The sequence below is a fragment of the Cornus florida genome, unplaced genomic scaffold, assembly GCF_030987335.1.
Source record: "Cornus florida cultivar Cherokee Brave unplaced genomic scaffold, ASM3098733v1 CherokeeBrave_3.0.0_Hap2_Chr11, whole genome shotgun sequence".
Taxonomy (NCBI): Eukaryota; Viridiplantae; Streptophyta; class Magnoliopsida; order Cornales; family Cornaceae; genus Cornus; species Cornus florida.
Genome location: NW_026775581.1, coordinates 103,185,161 through 103,204,412, shown reverse-complemented (window position 1 = coordinate 103,204,412; position 19,252 = coordinate 103,185,161). Strand labels below are relative to the sequence as shown.

The 19,252-nt window shown below is 32.4% G+C and overlaps 1 protein-coding gene and 1 long non-coding RNA gene across 3 annotated transcripts; one reads left to right on the top strand and one right to left on the bottom strand.

Annotated features, from left to right (window-relative positions):
• Positions 1-2,002: 2,002 nt before the first annotated feature.
• On the bottom strand, positions 2,003-8,554 carry LOC132285526 (beta-amyrin synthase 1-like). 2 transcript variants are annotated; one of them, XM_059787715.1, is made up of 19 exons: positions 8,478-8,554; positions 7,371-7,594; positions 6,351-6,536; positions 5,993-6,082; positions 5,674-5,871; positions 5,457-5,541; positions 5,161-5,327; positions 4,858-5,046; positions 4,646-4,759; positions 4,299-4,418; positions 4,064-4,186; positions 3,838-3,936; positions 3,602-3,658; positions 3,446-3,492; positions 3,218-3,361; positions 2,948-3,125; positions 2,759-2,839; positions 2,571-2,654; positions 2,003-2,392 (listed from the first exon to the last, which is right to left on the bottom strand). In XM_059787715.1, the coding sequence occupies exons 2-19, from the start codon at positions 7,572-7,574 to the stop codon at positions 2,252-2,254; spliced, it is 2,307 nt and encodes a 768-aa protein (XP_059643698.1). In that variant the 5' UTR covers positions 7,575-7,594; positions 8,478-8,554; the 3' UTR covers positions 2,003-2,251. The 2 variants fall into 2 exon arrangements, with proteins under 2 accessions (XP_059643698.1, XP_059643699.1); XM_059787716.1 differs by having other exon boundaries at positions 7,371-7,586.
• A 9,183-nt stretch (positions 8,555-17,737) lies between these two features.
• On the top strand, positions 17,738-18,863 carry LOC132284476 (uncharacterized). Its single transcript, XR_009472288.1, has 2 exons — positions 17,738-18,018; positions 18,638-18,863. It is a non-coding gene; the product is annotated as an uncharacterized LOC132284476 (long non-coding RNA).
• The last annotated feature ends 389 nt before the right edge of the window (positions 18,864-19,252 follow it).

The window sequence follows — 19,252 nt, the reverse complement described above, 5'->3', positions numbered from 1 at the left end:
ATCATTCTTATCTAATAGAATGGTTATCCTTAATAACGAGATATTATCGTCTGAGAGTTAGAGAAATCTGGTGGCAGGTCAATATTTAATTCCCTTTTTTGTTAAGTCAAGATAGGCTAGGGTTATTTTTCCCTATCAACTTGTCACAACATATTATCTGTAGATTGAGTATGGGAAAGAATCTCCATCTTCATTATCTTTGGTATCTTTTTGTAGATATCTAACCTTTTCCTTGATATCTTTGTTTTAGCCGGAGCCGGAATTCCGGCCACCCATGTCTGAGGTGATGCAGGCATTAGTCCGGTTGGTTCAGCGATCAAGTTTGAGATTAGATTCCAGTGCTTCTCGTCGGGTGGATGATTATGACTAATAATCAGGTTACTGCTAACTCAACTTGTGGAAAATGAGATTTCCAGGTTTACCTTCTGTCATGCCATTAAGTCTCTAAAAAGGATTACTATATTTGGCTTATAAAGAAAGGCTCTTTCAATCAACAATACAATATTTGATATCAGTTGCTGTTTTTGGGATTTTAGGTTGTTCATGTTGTGCCCAACTACAGCTGCTCAAATTTGATGACAAATTTTTGTCGTAAAACTCTGGATATTATCATAATACTGAATTTAGTTTTTAAGGGATGTTTCTTATGATTAATTGAATATGTTCTTGTCTTTACATTGAAAAAGAAAAAAAGAAAAAATCCTACACCTGTTTTATATCAAGTGATTTTTGTTTATATAGCAATGTCAAGTTCCAAAAAGATGAAGGAAGGACTACATTTGGTACAGGAATGAAATGAATCTATAAATGGAATGATCATTCTTCTTGTATTGTTTGGTTGCAGATATAGAATGATCATTTCCATTCCAATCTTGAATGAGTTTTGAATTGATTTTTTTCCAAAATACCTTTATTAATAATAAATAAATTAAACTGACAAAATAACATTGTCCAGAAATCATAAATTTGCATTCCTTACTGAGAAAAAGTTCATAAATTTGCATTTACAAAACCATGCATACAATACCATCAATTTCATTGAACAAAAGTATTTGTTGGAACAGCATTTATAACAAACTTCGTTAATCCTTTTTTTTTTTTCTCCTAAAAAAATAAAAATTAATATCCAGATTTATAACATATCGGGAAGTATCAAGCATGAAAAAATTTAGTGCAATACTCATGAAATGATTGTCTTAATTCTTCTCTCCCTCGGCTTTTGATCACTCATTCATATTGAAACTTGTAATTTCTTTCTTTATTTATTTAGTCTATTTTGTGACTCTTTAATTAAAACATTTTCATTCGCTTGACTTAAGTCATACAATCATTTTCAATAAGTGTCACTCTCACGTTCCTAGCGCGCTCCCGCTTTCATGCTCCGCGCATACTTTGGCTCAAATTCTCACTATTTATAACTTAATTTTGCCGCTTTCACGCTCCCGTTCTTAAATTTGCTTTTGCTCCCTTTCTCAAATTCGCTTTCGCTCCCATTCTATGTGTGCTTGACTAAAGTATTTCAGCGCTTACTTTTATCTTAAGAAATAAAACTTAGAAGAATTTTTCACCACTTCAGATAACAACAATCCTTTATCACGTTTGGGTTGGGCTTCTTTTTGTTTGGTCCTGACTCCCACTTCAAATAACAAATTCTTATCACTTTTGGGCTGGGCTTCTTTTTGTTTGGTCCCAACTTATAGTTGGAAAATATTTTAAGTTGAAACAAATAATCCTTAATTTGTAGATTGATGAGAACTACAGAAATTTTAACGGTTAGTAAAATATTTTTTATTTTTAGGTAAAATATATATCTTTATTTTTATTTTTTAGTATTTAGCAAAAGTTTAGGTCGAGATTAAGGTTAAGTCCATGGATAGGATGCGTAAAATAACTTGCCTAAAATTGACAAGTAAATTAATTTTGTTAGGTTTTAATTTTTTTTTCAAAATAAAAAAAATATATATATATATATATATTTTCTATGATACAGAGAGAGTAGTAGTAGTTCAAATGATATAAAACTTATTTCAACTTTATTACAAGGGAAATGCCTCATTACTTAAGGGCATTTGAGCCTTTTCCCACAATCACATATAATTAGATTTACATGAACAAACTTGTATTGACCCTGTCTGTTGTCCCTGTGGAAGATACAACAGAGATGGGATACATTAATAACAGACACTACTACTACTACAGCAACAATAATTACACATAATATTTCTTTATTACATACATGAATTCATTCTAATTAGGCATCACTTATGTAGGTACAACTCTTAGATGGCAATGTAACCCGCTTTCGGTATTCTGCCAAAGCCCACAGTGGGTATATATTCCTGTAGGCTGCATAGTGTAACATGCAATTTTTCATGAAAACTCCAGTAATTTCCTGCATATAAAAGTGAAATAAATCATATATATATTAGACAACTCCCCAATAAAAAAAGGTTCAATCATTATTACATTATGGATTAGAGTAAATTGCCTACTTCAAATGATTTCTCTCTTTATACAGTTTGATTTTGCATCTTAACAAATTAGTTGTTTGATTTAGTCATATGAATTACCTGTTGGGGAAAATCACCATTTTCCATTTGAGAATTGATCAACAGCTTTGCACAACGGTGTAGAGGTGTTGGATCTCTCTCCGCCTATTGAAGGAGGAAAAGTTGAGAATCACACACACACAAAAACATATATAGATATATAAGTATACACAAATTTAAGTGTGTAAATGTTGCATCAATGAACAAACCTGCCCAGAATGAATTAGACCCATCATGGCCCATGCAGTATGCACCAGATTTGACCTGTTTCCTTCCAAAGGTGTATACTCCTGTTTCACAAAACACAACAATTATCAAAAACTACAAAAACATAAATTAAAGTGAACAATTAAGAGTTAACATTTAATTTTTTGAAACAATGGATGCTTAAGCATTACCTTGTTTGGGCAGGAAAGATAGCTCTCTCCCCAACCACCATCGTCACGCTGTGTTTCTAGCAGAAAATGAACACCTTTACGAACAGTTGGACAATTGTTGTAAGTCCTGCCAGCAGCAGCCAGCCCTCCTAAGGCAAACCAGGTGCCATATGTGAAACACACTCCCCAATTTCCATACCTGCAGGTTATTTCTTCATATTATTTATCCCAAATACTTAAAACACTCCATAAAAAAATTAGCACTTGAATAGAGCTAGTGGAGTGACATACCACGAGCCATCTGGCATCTGTACATCTTCTAGGTACCTAACAGCATTCGCGATAAAATTCTCTATCTCTTTCTTCCTGTGTCCAGGATATAACTTCTTAAACAAAACGAGAGCCTGAATTGACGATGAAGTGCACTCCACATACCTGGATCACAATTCTATTAGTTAATTTCAAGGAGTTTTCACTATGCTGAATTTGCAAAAAAAAATGAGCTTCTGTGGTTCTTACTCATGCTCAATGACAATGTCTGCGAAGAATTCAGTTGGATTGAGCAGCTGCAGAGGAACGAAAAAACAGAATTTAGTTTATACACAACATAATGTGATTGTCAAATCAGTTGACAAAAACAAAGGGCATGTCATTTCAGTATGCTTAAGAAGTTACCTCCAACCACTCTTGGGCACCTGCTGGTTCCCATGCTGCTAAACCACCATTTTTGCTCTGATTCATATGAAACATAACTTATTGATATTACAAATATATCTTAAGTCAACGAATTAACATGGTTCAACAACTTTAAGCGCATAGAAATGTAGGTGTTAAGAATTTTTCTAGTTCAACATAAATGTGTCGAGAACATATTGAAGTGTGATATATGTTTGTGCAATTTCATCCTTTACCTGTAAAGACATCAATATATTGACAGCATCATACAGCCGCTCAGGCTCCATTTTCTCACCAACAATTTCTGGAGGCATCATTGAGAAAAGGAGACAACACTGAACAAGATAAAAGAATAAATTAGAGACCATCCCATGGTTGTCGAAGTGTGATCCTCCACTTGATTGAGGTATCTCAGCAAAATTAGACCATTTGATTAAGGTATATCTTAGCAAAATTAACTACCTTCAATCCTTCAGCAGTGCAATCAGAAACTTGCCATCCATGATCTTGATCAGAAAATGTCCATGATCCTTTAGAAATGTGTCGGTACATGCTTTTAAAGTCACCAGAAGGATTGTCCGTAACCTGCAAATTTTTAAAAATGATCTGTCACAATTAAGCCCCAAAAAAATTGTATATAGAAAGAGTAAATTCAGCAGCTAAAGTGAGAAATGTCTTTAAGAATTTGAGTTGAAACCTGAGACTTTTTGATATAGTCATGTCCTTTCATTAGTGTAGGTCCAATTTCATCAGTGAGATTACTAGCCAATAGTGCTTGAATGGCAAAACCAGTATCCCATTCCTGACTGCCAAAACTCTGCAAATACAATGGTGATTATGAAAATTAGCAAATTGAATTATTTTTAAATCCTCACTTAGGATGAGTTTCATTAACACTAAACATATTACGGAACATTTCATTACTTATTCACTATATTATGAAAAGTGAATGGTTGTGAAGAAAAAAAATAAAAATACAAACACTTCATTTTTCTACATATTCTAGAGAATATATAGAGTTAACTATTGGGCATTTATTCTAACCTGCATCTTCATTCCATCTTCAGCAACCCATAAATAATCTGGGATCCTAGCTAGGTGTTTCTTGAAATAGTCCCCATTTGGATCTTCAACCCAACAAGCAAGCATACATAATACCTGCTCAAATCAAGTGCGCGATATATTAGTAATTCATAAAACTTAGTCATACATAGCATGAGAGAGAATTATATCTCCCACATTCATACAATTCATACCTTTTCCACGCATCCAATAGTAATGTAACGACTGTTTTCATCTTCGTAATGTATGTGCTTCATTGTAGTTTCAAGAGCCTTTGCCCTCAACTTGTTAAAGGGCCAACGAGTCAAAAGAGGCTCGGTGCATATGTAAAGACTGTCCCAGAGCAAATCTTGTATCAGGGGATGGGGATAGTAAAGGTCCTCCTGCAGCAAGTACACATAAAATTTTATTTATATGTGCAGACACATTTCAAGGACATAAGAAAACAGACCAACTGTAAAAATGAAATCTTAGAAGCAATTATATGGTAAGTTTACCTTTGCACACAAATGGCGCACTTTCCTCCAATTGATTTGATCGTATGGTTCGGCATAAAGTTCTTCTCTTAGTTGTAGAATGAGAGGAGTGATTGGGCCAACAAACCTTTTCCCATATAAATATGACATTGGCATGTAAACCATCCGACAGTAGCACCACATTTTCGCTGCATTTACACGAAGAAAACGTTGAAATTTGAACTGAAGCTATGTTACAAATTGAGTTTGAACATCTCATATGACCAATTCCTATCTATTATTTGGAAAATCTAAGGATATTTTAGGTATTTGCTAACCTGGATGCATAGGAAGGAAAGTAGGAATGAGCCAAAACTCTGGGGGCATTGGGTTGCTTCCTGACCATTCGCAAACACCAAGTATCTACAACAAATAGAGATCACCTCAGCATATGCCATATATGGATCATTGAATTATGATTTGTTTGCTCTAATTTATTTATTTTATAGATAATAGAATTGAAGGGTGAAAAAAAAAAAAAAAAATTTGTCATACCGAAAGCCAAGTCTTTCCCCAGGAGGGTATGGCTGCCACACTACCATGGTCAAGGATCCATTTTCGCGCTCTGGCGCAGGCATTGTTTTCACCACCATCAGGTCCTTCTCCAAGTATACGCATACAAATGTAGCTGAGCGCGGTACAGAACATGGTGCTGTGCCCCTCAATGTGTAATCCCCACCCACCATCTTCGTTCTGTCATGTACCAAAATGAATTAGCTAGTTAGGTATGATGACACATGCATGCTCTTGTGTGTAATAATTACTCCATAAATATGAATCAAGTTTAGAAATGGTATATTCCAGAAGTATGTACCTGATGACAGTAGATGTAACGAAGAATTTCTTTGCAATGTTCTGCTGGAAATACAGTATTAAGATGCCCCGTAATGTACATGCACATCACCTACACAACAATTAACAGTGCCACTTAATCAGAATTTCAATGGATCATAACCAAATGCATCAATTGATTGAACCAAAACTTAATGTACCATGTGTAATGCTCTTCAGAACAGGACATTTGCAATGTTGGCTAGTGATTTTTTTTTTTTTTTTTTTTTTTTTTTTTGTGCATAAGTAATAGTGTAAATTAAAATCAAGATTATTATTTATCTCATGTTGACATTGATGAAAATGAGGAACATTAATAATGAAGAAGGGGAGTAGCTTACCAGAGGTGGAAGGAAAAAAAGGGGACCGGCATTTTCAGCAGGCCAATGGCCATCACTGGCCTGCAAGGCTGCAAAGAAATGGACAGCTCTCTTGAGGGAAGTTGTGGCTGTTTCAAGTGTGATTTCCTCACCATCACCAACCTTCACTTGGGGTATTGTTTGTTTGAACTTCTTCTCTTGCAGAAACTGGAACCACAGCAAACACCGGGATAAAATGTTAAAAGACACCCTCTCTCTAATATTTTAGCTCAACCTTTTTTTTAGCATAGATGGTCGTTAACATATCAAAATCAACACTAAAATTCTCAATTATATAGTGTAAGATCTTTTGAAAAATCCTAAAATTAACGGAATTGTTAGAATGACTTAAATATATATAGAGGGTAAAGTGCGAAGAAAAAAAAAGCCATGTTATATACTAAATGTGTAAATGTTTTCTTGTGCAAATTTAAAAACTGAAATATCTAAAATGCTGTCCTAAATTATTGATTTCAGTTTGGAAGAGTATTTTGAGGTTTTATTAAAATTTAAAAAAAAAAAAATGTTAAAATTGACATATTAAGGGACAATACAGACCAATCATTTCGTCAGAGTACACGCCTGTTAGTCTTCGTCAACATACCAGGGCCGTGGCTTATCGCGGCAGAGTTTCACTGCCTTTTGCTCTCCTTTTCATTCGTCAATCATTCTCAACATGTGCTTGTCTCTCTCTCTCTCTCTCTCTCTATATATAATATATAATCGAACAATTCACGTAATTGACAAAGAACAGAATCCCCATCCTACAGTACTAAGCATATTTTTCTCTATTTCACACTCAAAAGACGGAAGGCCTCCAAAACAGGAGTCCACTTTCCACCACGTGAAGTGAAACCGTGTAAGCAGCCGTACGTTGCTTTTTCTTTTTATGATTCATCAAAACTGTTTGACTCAAACCGTCTTAGTTGTCTGATTGTCAAATTCCGTACCATTTCTCTTTATATGAAATATTTGTAGGTATGATTACATGTATGCAAGTACCTGCGTTCGCCACAGGAGGTCGCCGCTGGGCTTGACCTGGTACCGGTTATTCCAGAACTGAAGACGAGCTTCTTCAACCTCGGCTAGCTCCTCCGAGCTGCCATTGTAGTCCTGCTCAAATTCCCATATTTGCCTCCCAACGTAGTTGTTTGTACTATACAGATACGGATCGTTGCCTCCTTCCGCGATCTTCAGTCTCCACATTTTTTCCAGATACTGATAATCTATTTATGTCAGCAACAACAAAAAAAAAAAAAAAAAAACAAAAAAACATTGATTTATTTATAGAATGTGTGGTCATACAATGTGTCAATGTGTGTGTATATATCTAGCTTCAGTTAACTTGCAAATATACATGTAATCCTCCGTCTTTCCTCTTTTGGAATGTTCAAAAAAAAGATGTTCAATTTTCTTTTTCAATGACTAGCAAATTTATAAATTGTTTTAAAACTTTTCCAAATTATTTGTTTAATGTACTCTTAAAAAGTTGTAGTCACAAAGATACTTATTATGAGAATCATAAAAATCATGAGTAGAGTATAAATTTGGACTAGCTACATAATTCAGGGGAAAAAAAAAAAACAAACAAGTACTAACACTTAGTCACTAATTAATTATATGTATGTATGTATCTTCACTCTTTTGAGTTTTCCAGATTATTTGTCAGAATATATATATCTACATAAAAAAGTGAACTATATGACCTCCTCCTCTTTTGTTGAGTGTTTGGACAAGCTGGGAAGCACCAAAATAGAACGTGGGTGTGTTTGCTATAACTGTCGGGGAAAAAAAAAAAAAAAAATTTGTGAAACAATTTGTCAATTGATTAAGTGAACTATATGACCTCCTCCTCTTTTGTTGAGTGTTTGGACAAGCTGGGAAGCACCAAAATAGAACGTGGGTGTGTTTGCTATAACTGTCGGGGAAAAAAAAAAAATTTGTGAAACAATTTGTCAATTGATTAAGAATTATCTATATATATGTGTGTGTGTGTGTGTATGTATATGTAGGTACCTGTTTGATATTGCAGAGCTGCAATTGGGTGACTACGACTCGATCGAAAGGGGTACAATATGTGTGTGTATATATATGGAGAGAGAGAGGTACCTGTATGATATTGCAGAGCTGCAATTGGGTGACTATGGCTCGATCGAGAGGGTGTGTGTATATATATGGAGAGAGAGAGAGAGAGAGCTTTTGATGTTTTAATAGCTAAAGCACCTGCCCATTTATATAGATAACCAAAGCTTACCTGTGTCATTGGAATTAAATTATTGATGTTCATACTATAACTTTTATTATTATTATTATTATTATTATTATTATTATTATTGTGTTGTTATTGGCAGGAAACTTGCATACACCTTCACTCACACACCCACCTAGATTTTTTTAGACTCTGATCATCACCGTCCACTTTGATAGATACAATTCTTTTGGAGGAAAATATATATGTGTGTATAAACTTGTTGAGCTAAAGAAGAAAAATATACCAAGGTATAATTTAATGATATTTTCTACTTTTTGGTCTTATATTTTACTCATCTTTCTTACAGTAGATTATTTTCTCAATATAGTTTTTTTGGGTAAGCAAAATTTTATTTTCTCAATAATTGATATTCAATATATACAAATCGATAAATGTTTCTCTTCTATCTCTCTCTCTCACACACACCTAACACAATTAGGAATCTAAATCTAACTTTAGTGTGAGAAGGGAGGCAATTGGAAAGATACTTGTCATAGAATTAGACCTTGTAATTTTTATATATATATATAAGATATGGTATAATCAACTTAGAAATTACGGTATATTTTTCAATTATTTAAAATCGACTGAATAAATTTTGTTGCTCTATTCCGCTCTATTCAATATCATAATCTTACTTAAATCATATATTATCAAGTTATTTAGCTCTATTCAATATCATAATCTTAATTAAATCATATATTATCATATTATTTATTACTAGCACGTTGACGTTAACTTTAGTCTTTCTCCATCCCTTTAGTATAAACCCCTCATTATGAATCATTTTCCTAATTAGCGTAATAGTGAAGGATAAGGTAATAGACATGACACATGAGGAGTTGTCCAAATTAAATAAATATATATATATATATATATATATAGCCACGTGTCAACTTTTGACTTTTGTGACAGAACAAGATTAGGGATCTAAAGCTAACATTAAGGTGGGGGTGGGACAATGGAGACATTCTCAGCCAAAGAAAGATGACGGAGAGTTAACCTAAATAGTACTAAATAAGAAAGGAACACGTGGAAGAATTAGTAGGGAGTAAATTGGTTAAACAATATCTATGTCACATCATTATTTGTAAGAGACGTTGCTCTTATGTTTTCATCAAAAAAAAAAAAAAATTCATATCCTGTGCGTATTTTTGTTCTTACTCCTATTTTCTTTCTATGACTTAAATTTTACTATTCTCACTTTTGAATTTGTAGCAAACTTAAAATATAACCCAATATATATATAGATAATATCAAAACCAGGAATCTGAAGGCATTTGAAATATAATTTTAGAGTGAGAGGATGGCAATTGGAAAGATACTTGTCATAGAATTAGACCTTGTAATTTAGTTAAAAAAAAATATATCTAAAATATACTATACTCAATTTAATAAATAAAATATTTTTTTCAACTACTTTGAATGAATCATAAAAAGAAAAACGTTTCGAGTCAAACACTTAACACTTTGGATGAATCATAAAAAGGAAAACGGTTTGAGTCAAATGGTTTAAAAACTTAATAATAAATAGCCACGTGTGAACTTTTGACTTTTGTAATAGAACAAGACTAGGGATTAAAGCTAACTTCAAGGTGGGACATGGGTGTGGAGACAAATGAGAAAGGAAGGAGAAAATCAGTAGAACTCCTTCCTTTCTCATTACTTTCTCATTTGTAAAAGAAAAATAATGTTACATAATTCTTTCATAATTCAACCATAGTAAAAGAAAAACAAAAGATAGTTACAAATAATATTACATAATTCTTCTTAATAAGTATCATTTTTAGGTTTTGGATGCGCTTTTACTTTTATGTTTTACGCGTGCTCTTATTTTTGTTCTCATTTTCTCTTTTTATAACTTAAATTTTGCTGCTCTCATATTTTGAACTCTCACTCTATATGACTTAGGTTAAAATAACCCAATATATATATATATATATGCATGGGTTATATTGTCAATTTCTAGTTATATGTCATTATTATATATAATATCAAAATTAGGAATCTGAAGGCATTTGAAATATCTAGAAAGAAAACAATAAAAGAATCTGTAACCTTATATTGTGAATTTCTAGTTATATGTCATTATTATGCAGCTCTGCTTCTTTTGTTGAATATATATAATATCAAAATTAGGAATATGAAGGCATTTGAAATATCTAGAAAGAAAACAATACCTTAGAATAATTTATTCAACAAAGAAGCAGAGCTGCATAATAATGACATATAACTAGAAATTCACAATATAACCCCATGCAGGGGAAAGGGAACTCACACTGGCCAAACACCTGGGCCCTGGCATCATATCAAAATTATACAATTGAAATTAATATTGTTGTGTATAGTCGATATAGTTATTTTAAATTTAGTTCCATAAAAATTATACGATTGAAATTAACATTGTTGTGTTAAGTCAAAATAGTTATTTTAAATTTAGCCCCATCTGCGTCTTGATTTCAACCAACAATAACTAGGGTCAAATAATGAAATGTTCACCACATGCACAAAATCTTCAAGTTTGGTATGATTTGAAAATTGAAAGGGCATATCACTATATCAGCCAATCAATTATATCTGACCATTCCAGGCGGTGGATCTCGACCAAATGAGGTAGGCAAGTTGTTTGACTTCCATTGAAATTGGAATACAAACTTAGACATATGTACTGATTATACCGTATGATTTTGAAATACAAATATATATGCTTATATAATATATTAGTGATGATTCTAATCCATTGACATTTGGTAATGTTAAATTGAAAAATTGGTTAAACAATAATTTATTAATATAGAAAAATGATACTTGATATGTGAATGTGTCATATTACAATATTTAAAATTAAAATTATTAAGTTTCTCTCTCTTTCGTTTTTTTACTATCTTTTCTCATCCTTACCCTCAAGAGTCCAATCTTTCTCTTTTATCGTTTTTCTCTCTCTCTCCATCTCCTTTCACACCACCGAATACCTTCATTCCAATAAAAAATTAAATCGTATTATAGAGAACGGATGTTAATGGAGTCTTGAATGTTAATAGAGTTCAAAGTGATTTTGTGGGTACTAATCTTTTGATTTTGAATAAATTACACTAAGACCCTTTGAGGTTAAGTCATATATCAACTAGATTAACATTTTGGCTTTAAATTTTACTCATATTTGAATTAGTGGTTTAACATTTTACTTACACTCCAAATATCAATTTTTGGTGTAGTCATAGTACTTTTAAGGTGTTAAATAACTATGCTATCCTTTTGACTTTATGTTAGACTTTATTTCATGTGTAAAATGACTTAACTACCCAATAGACTTATTTTAAATTACCAAATTATCTTAGAATCTAACCCTCCCCTTCTTCTTCTTCTTCTTCTTCTTCTTCTTCTTCTTCTTCTTCTTCTTCTTCTCACTAAATGTAGACTTTGTCTGCAAGTGCCTGTATTCAGTAGCAAATGTATGGCCAGGACCCTTTACATGATAATGATTTTAGAATAAATAAATTGTTTGTTTGTGTATATTAATATTCTAGAATGCACCATGAATGTTGACAATTTTTTGAAATACGGAATTTTCTTCTTAGAATTCAAATTTTATACTTATGTTATTAATATCTCAATTCTAAAAATAAAAAAATAAAAAAAAATAAAAAAGATTTTACTTGGTGGATAAATTATCCTAAAGAAACCAACAAATTTTCAAAAAGACAGTTTTGCATAAAACTAATTTTCAGATAAAACTGTAGGTCGATACATCAACTTGATAAACAAAATTGGTCAGACAATCAAAGTAAGTAAAAGTGGGACACACTGGGAGTCAAACTAGTCACAAAAATTGAATTAAAAAGGGCGCAAACTCATGTAGATAATAGTGGTGCAAACTCATGTAGATTGGGGCACCATCGACCTCTGTTGACACCCACACCACCACCACCTAGACCCACATGATCATCAATACTAATAAAAACCCAGACTCCACCCACTAGATCACATTCGAATCCGACCTTCAAGCGATGGGGGAATTTTACCGGAGAATAAGAAGAAGATTGTGTCAGACACATAACGCCTGAACCGGAATCCTTGCTGGTGATTGTACGGCATCGATCGACAGTGAGAGATGGGAACTGTCAAGCGGCGGAGGCAGCGACGGTGACGAAGCTCAGAACAGCTGCTACGGCGGCGACACCAACTCAGCCGATCTCATCCTTGAGTTTGCGGCCATTGGGGCCAATAAGGCGGATGTGAGAGAGGGCTTTGACGAATAACCTCTGTTAAATTCCCAATTCTTTGCGAAATTCGACCCTCTATGCTACAATTTGCAAGATATAGTCAATTCGATTGGGTCAGCTTCATAACCTCCATCTGAAAATGGACGATGTAGTGCAAGCATCGTAACCCAATTGCTGCCACTGGTGCTATTGTTTATGAATTTCTCTAACTTAGGTTTGGGTATTGTAACGGGATGGGATTTTGTGTATTTTTGGGTTTGGTTTTAGGTGGGTGGCGGTGCGGTTTTGTTTTGGGTGGGTTGGGGTGGCGGTGCAAGGAGGTGTTAGGGTGGGTTGGTGGTGATGGAGGTGTCAAGAGTGGGAGCTGGCACAACTACTTCATGACAACCCGGTGTTGAAAATAGATATGAGACTTTTTGTTATTTAAGATTATATATATTTTATATTAAAAAATTGAGAGTAAGATGGTAATTCGTAGAAATCTAAAAATAAATTGAAATGTAAGCGAAAGTTAAAATCAAAATTTTTATCTAGTTGAAAAATAACCTAATCTCGGAAGTCTGAATGTAATTTACCTCTTAATTTTTGACTCTCCATATACTTGTATTATTTTTACCGCCTCTTATTTTACAATCAACTAAACCTATCAAATCCCTAAGTTGTTTTTTATTTTTTATTTTCTTTATACTAACAAACTAGAGAAAAAATTGGAGATAATTACAGAAGGAACTAAATTCCTAATTAGAAGAGGAACGCTAGTGCAGAAATATTTATAGAAAAGAAAATGGAGATAATTAAAGGAGGAGTTAAATTTCAAAATAGAAGATGAGTTAGGGGATCGAAAATAAAATTAGAAATCGAATGCTTTGTAATGAGTTAACATGACCTAATGCTAAATATTATTTGTCTTTTTATGTCACATAGCTTCTGACCTAACAAATCAGTCTAAATTTTCTGTCCCAGTAACACAACTTACAAGGGTAATGTTATTGGCGCTCCAAATACTTCCTTAGGCTTCCACTATTTTATTCTAAATAAAGGAAATAACCAAAGCAACCTTCTTCTTTCCTACGGGTTCTCTCTTCGACGCCCAGTTAGATCTCTTTCCCACATGTTCTCTACAAATTCGAAAAGGAACCTCCCTGATCTCGCTTACCATGAAATGGTCTTGAGTTGTTTTTTTTTAGCAAATAAATGAATAAATCTTATTTTGAAGACAAAGGATTTGCTTGGATGGAATATGACAGTGTTCTTTTTCTAATCTTTGATGTAACCATCCGAAGTGAATTTTGCAGAAAATATATTGAATGGATTAAGATTTGGGTCATAAATTTACAAAATCTAAAAAGAAATTGAAAATCCAAATGAAGACGGTTAAAGCTTCAAGCTTCCAACCAATTCCGATCGAATGAAGGGGTATTTTTGTCATTTAATTATTATTGAAAGCAGATAGAGCGCCAAAAGCTAAATGCTGTTCAGATACGCATGAATGAGAGAAGCTTTGCTTTGTTCTGAGCGCACCGATGTACCTAAAGAGGAGCACAACCCCATTCAAGAAAACTTCCCAATCGAAGCCATGTTCTTTAGTCACAAACAAAAGGAAATTAAGATTACCTATAGATGATGTTTGAATCAAATATCACTGCCCAAAAAATTTCAATATTACTTTTCATTGAATTAGTCCATTAAATGGACCAGAGGTCTAGGACCACCTAATAATTTCTCAATAAAAAAAGTCTTAGTTCTTCAATACTAATGTAATTTAAATTAGACAAGATGCATAAAATTCCATATATGAGCCACTTAAATCAATGGATTCCTTAAATAAAACAGATTATAATCCTAAATACGAATTACATATATATATATACACACACAGAGGCACGGTATTATATTAAAAAAATCCATGAAAGATTTGATTTATCTTCTCTAATAAATTATACTTTATTATAAGGAGAAATAATTGATCAACAATATATTACTGCATTGGAAAGATAATTACTATTGTTTTGTTTGCTAGGAATGAAGGAAGAGATGTTGAATAAAGAGAGGAAGGAAGGAAGGAACATATGTTTTTTGTTTGGTAAAGAGAATATAATGAGAGAAAGTATAATAAGATGGATTAGTTATCCTTCCATCTTCACAAATTTTATTCCATCCAAAAATGTACAAAAGATAAACAGAAAAACAAGTGAAACTTTTAAATTACAATACTATCAATACTAGCTTATAAATTACAATACTATCAATACTAGCTTATAACATAATAATTTCATAAAGATTCAAAAGAGTATTACAATTTAAAACTCTTTCTTTCCTTTTTCTCCTAATAATTAAACATATATAAGAGTACTGATTAACTTAAATCCTTAGCCGTCACTGATTAATTATTGCGCAATGTTTGGTATTTCATTGAATTCTGAAGTGCAAGACTGTGAGAGTCAAATGAAACGAATTTAAGTGGAATTTTTAGTTCCTAAATGTTAAATTAACAGTTCCAATTGACAGTAAGACCAAAGTAAACAATATATTGACAGTAAGACCAAAGTAAACAATATATATATATATATATATATATATTTCTGTAAGTAATGAGTATGCCTAGAAATCACCACAAAATTATTTCATCAATTTCTAAAGTGCAAGATAGAAAGTCAAATGTAACGAATTTAAGTGGAATTTGTAGTTCCTAAATGTTAAATTGTTCATTTTAATAGTTTTCTTCGAATTGACCAGTAAGACCAAATATTCGATTAACATCAATTATGACAACAATAAACTATTTAAAAAATGAGACACCTCAAATGCATGTATGCACGGTGGCATGGGCTCGGTGAGTTTTAAGATACCGTTCACATTGGTATTCATTTTCCGCACACTGAATTGTGTTTACAGTATACATTTGGCCCCCAATTCATACATCCAAAATTAAAGAATAAAAATAAATAATAATAATAAAATCATCCTATCGTATGAACTCCTTTAGAAACAAAGACTTCCATGACAAAGTTTGGTCTGTCCATTGTTTTCTTGCAATGATTCAAGATTTTTTTTTGTCAAAAGTGAGCAAACGTAAGATTCGATCAACTAAATGTTGTACATATTCAATTAATTTGAACCATTAAGTCAAATTTGTCTAACTAAGCAATTTAAGTGGTTATCTAAGGTCTTTAACTAAAAAAATTCTTTTTTACTTTTTACTTTTTTCTCCAATCTCTTAATCTTTTTCTCCTCTATTTTACCTTTTTTATTTTTTCTCCAATCTCTAAATCTTTTTCTCCTCTATTTTATGTTTTTTTTTCTAAATCTATTTTTCTCTTCTTTTCAATTCTTATCCTCTCCCTCCTTTTCTTACTATTGCGTGACCGAGCCGCCTTTAACTAAAAAAATGTTGGTAGAAATAGTGAATTTTTTTTTATAATTTAAGTGAAAGCAATTTTAAAATTTTTCAAAAACATAAATAGTAGGTATATTTATGACGGTAAAAAAACATAAAGGACATTTTTCCCTAATTTTTGTCTGCCTTGTACAAGGACGGTCATACATGACATAGCATGATGTGATTGGGTTAAACTTTAAATAAAAGGACTTGAGATAATAGTCAAATCAATATTATACTTCTTTCGTCTCAAATTAAGTGATTATTTTCAAAAATTTAATTTTTTAAGAAGATGATGAGGACAAGTTTTAATATTTTTTTATTATATTAATACTTTAATAGTGAATAAGTTATTAAATATATTTATAGTGGGTTCACATAATGTAATGGTTTACTTTTTATAAGTTCAATATATGAAAGTTAAATTGGTAGTATTATAAAAAGTAGTACTTTGACTTTTTAAATGTGACATTTAGTTTGAAACCGCAAAAAAAAAATAAAAAATATATATATATATATATTTAATTTGAGATGAAAGAAATATATAAATTAAAGTTTCACAAAAATTACATAATGTTTCCCCCCCCCCCCCCCCTCCCCCCCCTCCCCCCAAGGGCAAGAGCATTTCAGATGCTAGTGATACTTGGTCAAATTACGGGCGTGATTGTAAACCGTCAATTGCTAAAAAAATCCTTTTCAGCAAGTGGAGGTTGTTGTCGTCACTAAAAAAATCATTATGCACATCTAAATTATTACGAGGTGCTTTTACTTTTAGAGGGAAAATATTATTTGATTATAGCGCATCTAATTGCAGTTAATAGAATTACATAAAATCATTATCCACATCTAAACCATTATGAGGCGCTTTATGCTCACCAGGAGTTAGAACATTATTGATAAATACATATATCTAAACTATCATGAGGCGCTTTATGCTCACCAGGAGTTAGAACATTATTGATAAATAAATACACACACACACACATACATACTAGATAAAAAAAGACGTGCAATTGCACCTAATTAGAACTCTTAGTCTAGCATAAATATATATATATATATATACAACTTTGACATGGTAAATTTGAAATTTGTCATATATGTAATGTTACGGATTTTTCCTATTTTCTAATTTTCTAATTTCTATAATTTATTTATTTTTTGTGAATTATTTTAATCCTTACCTCGTTTTGCTTGCCACGCGAGCCCCGAGGGGCGTTTTGGTCATTCATAGAGCCGAGGGTTTTGGAAGTTTATTTTTAATCATTTTAAGTCAATTAGAAGTGACAGTATTATTTTTAGAATTTTTCAGAAGTTGGGACAATTTTCGGACTCGGGAACTTTTGCTGGTTTTGTCATTTTAAGAAAGGGGCATAATGAACTTTTCTCACATATATGTATATATCTATATCTATATATTAGAGGTAAATATTTATGAGACAAATGAGACAATGTATGGTAAGGACAAGATTATAACTTTGCACAAAATTAAAAATCAACCAAAAGTTGATGAGATTTTTATCATACCATTACCTTTCCTCCTCCCCCATTTTCGTGCATCATCCCCTCTCTCTCTATCACTTTCTTTATCTCTCTCTATATTCATACACAAGCACACATTTATATCTTCTAAAGAAAAAGCTTTGATTTGGAGAGTTTAAGATGAATTTTAAAGGAAGGGAAGAAGAGAGGTTAGAGAGCTTGGCATAAGCTTCAAATTGAGGCTAATATTGCTAGGGTTTTGAAGAATTTTGAAATTTTGGGAAGCTTAGGGCTTGTTTGGCTTGCTTTATTGAGGTAGGGAAAGTTTAAATTACAAGCCCTATAATTTTAGTGAGTTTCTATGTGTTTTCTTGCATGATTATTTTGGTGTTATGAAGCATGCTTAGTTTGTAAATTTTGGTTGTGATATTACGCATGAGATAGTGTTGATTTAATTGTTGTGGGTTGAGAATATGATTGTTTTTTTGTATTTGTGCCAATCATGCTATTTTTTTATGAGAAAGTGTAAAAGTATGATTTATGTGATCAATTTTTGTGTTTTAAATGTTTTAATATAATTATGATATAAACCATGACTTGTATATTAATAAATGATAGTATGACATGCAAACTCTTGACATGGGGTGAGTAGAGAGGATGAAGATTTGATGTGGAAGAAAAGGTTAGGAAGTAAGATGATAGTTGGTGATGAAAGTTAAGGTGAAGGTTATAAAAGCTTTGGTGAGGTTGGGTTAGAAAGGAAAAAGGGGCATTTGCATTTCATATATGATGATATGGCTTCTAATCCCATGATCCCTTTTCCTTGATCCCCTTTTCTTTGGTTATAGCTCACGGGATTTTTAGAAATGTAATTTAAGCTTCTTTTTTTTTTCTGAGCTGTTGAGTTCATTCTATCATCATTAACATTTTTTAGGAATTCGAAGATGAGCTGGTGAATGATATGCATTCATGGATATCAATGTAGTTAGGATTTCATTTTATTTATACTAAAGCTAAGTAATTTTTTCCATGGAGGCCTCATTCTTGTATTTAATTCCTTGGTAGTTGTATAAAATGAGATTTGTATAACTCAATCTTTAAACGATGTAATGGACTTGTACTCGGATTATTTGAATGTACGAGAGTTTAATTGTGTTTTATATATTGTCAAATGAAAGATTTGAGTCAGGTTTGGGCTTTGAGAAAGGTCACAAAGGAACTAAAGTACACAAGTTCAAAATTTTAGGCTTTTTTGGGCATTTTCAAGGTTCTAGGCATCTTGAACTGATTCAGCCCCATTGAACCGGTTCAAGGGGTGCAAATGGTTCTCGAGTGGGCATATTACCCATCTTGAACCGGTTCAGCCTCACTGAACCAATTCAAGTCCCCCAGTGTGCACCATTTGCCTTGTCAACTTATCAACTTTGATCACTTAATTTCGGACGGTCAAAACTTCTTCGTTCCAAACTCAAATTAGGTCATTCTTGAGTCCATTTTCAAGGATTTTGAGTTAGCTTTCCGATGAGACCAACATCATCTTCAAATTCCA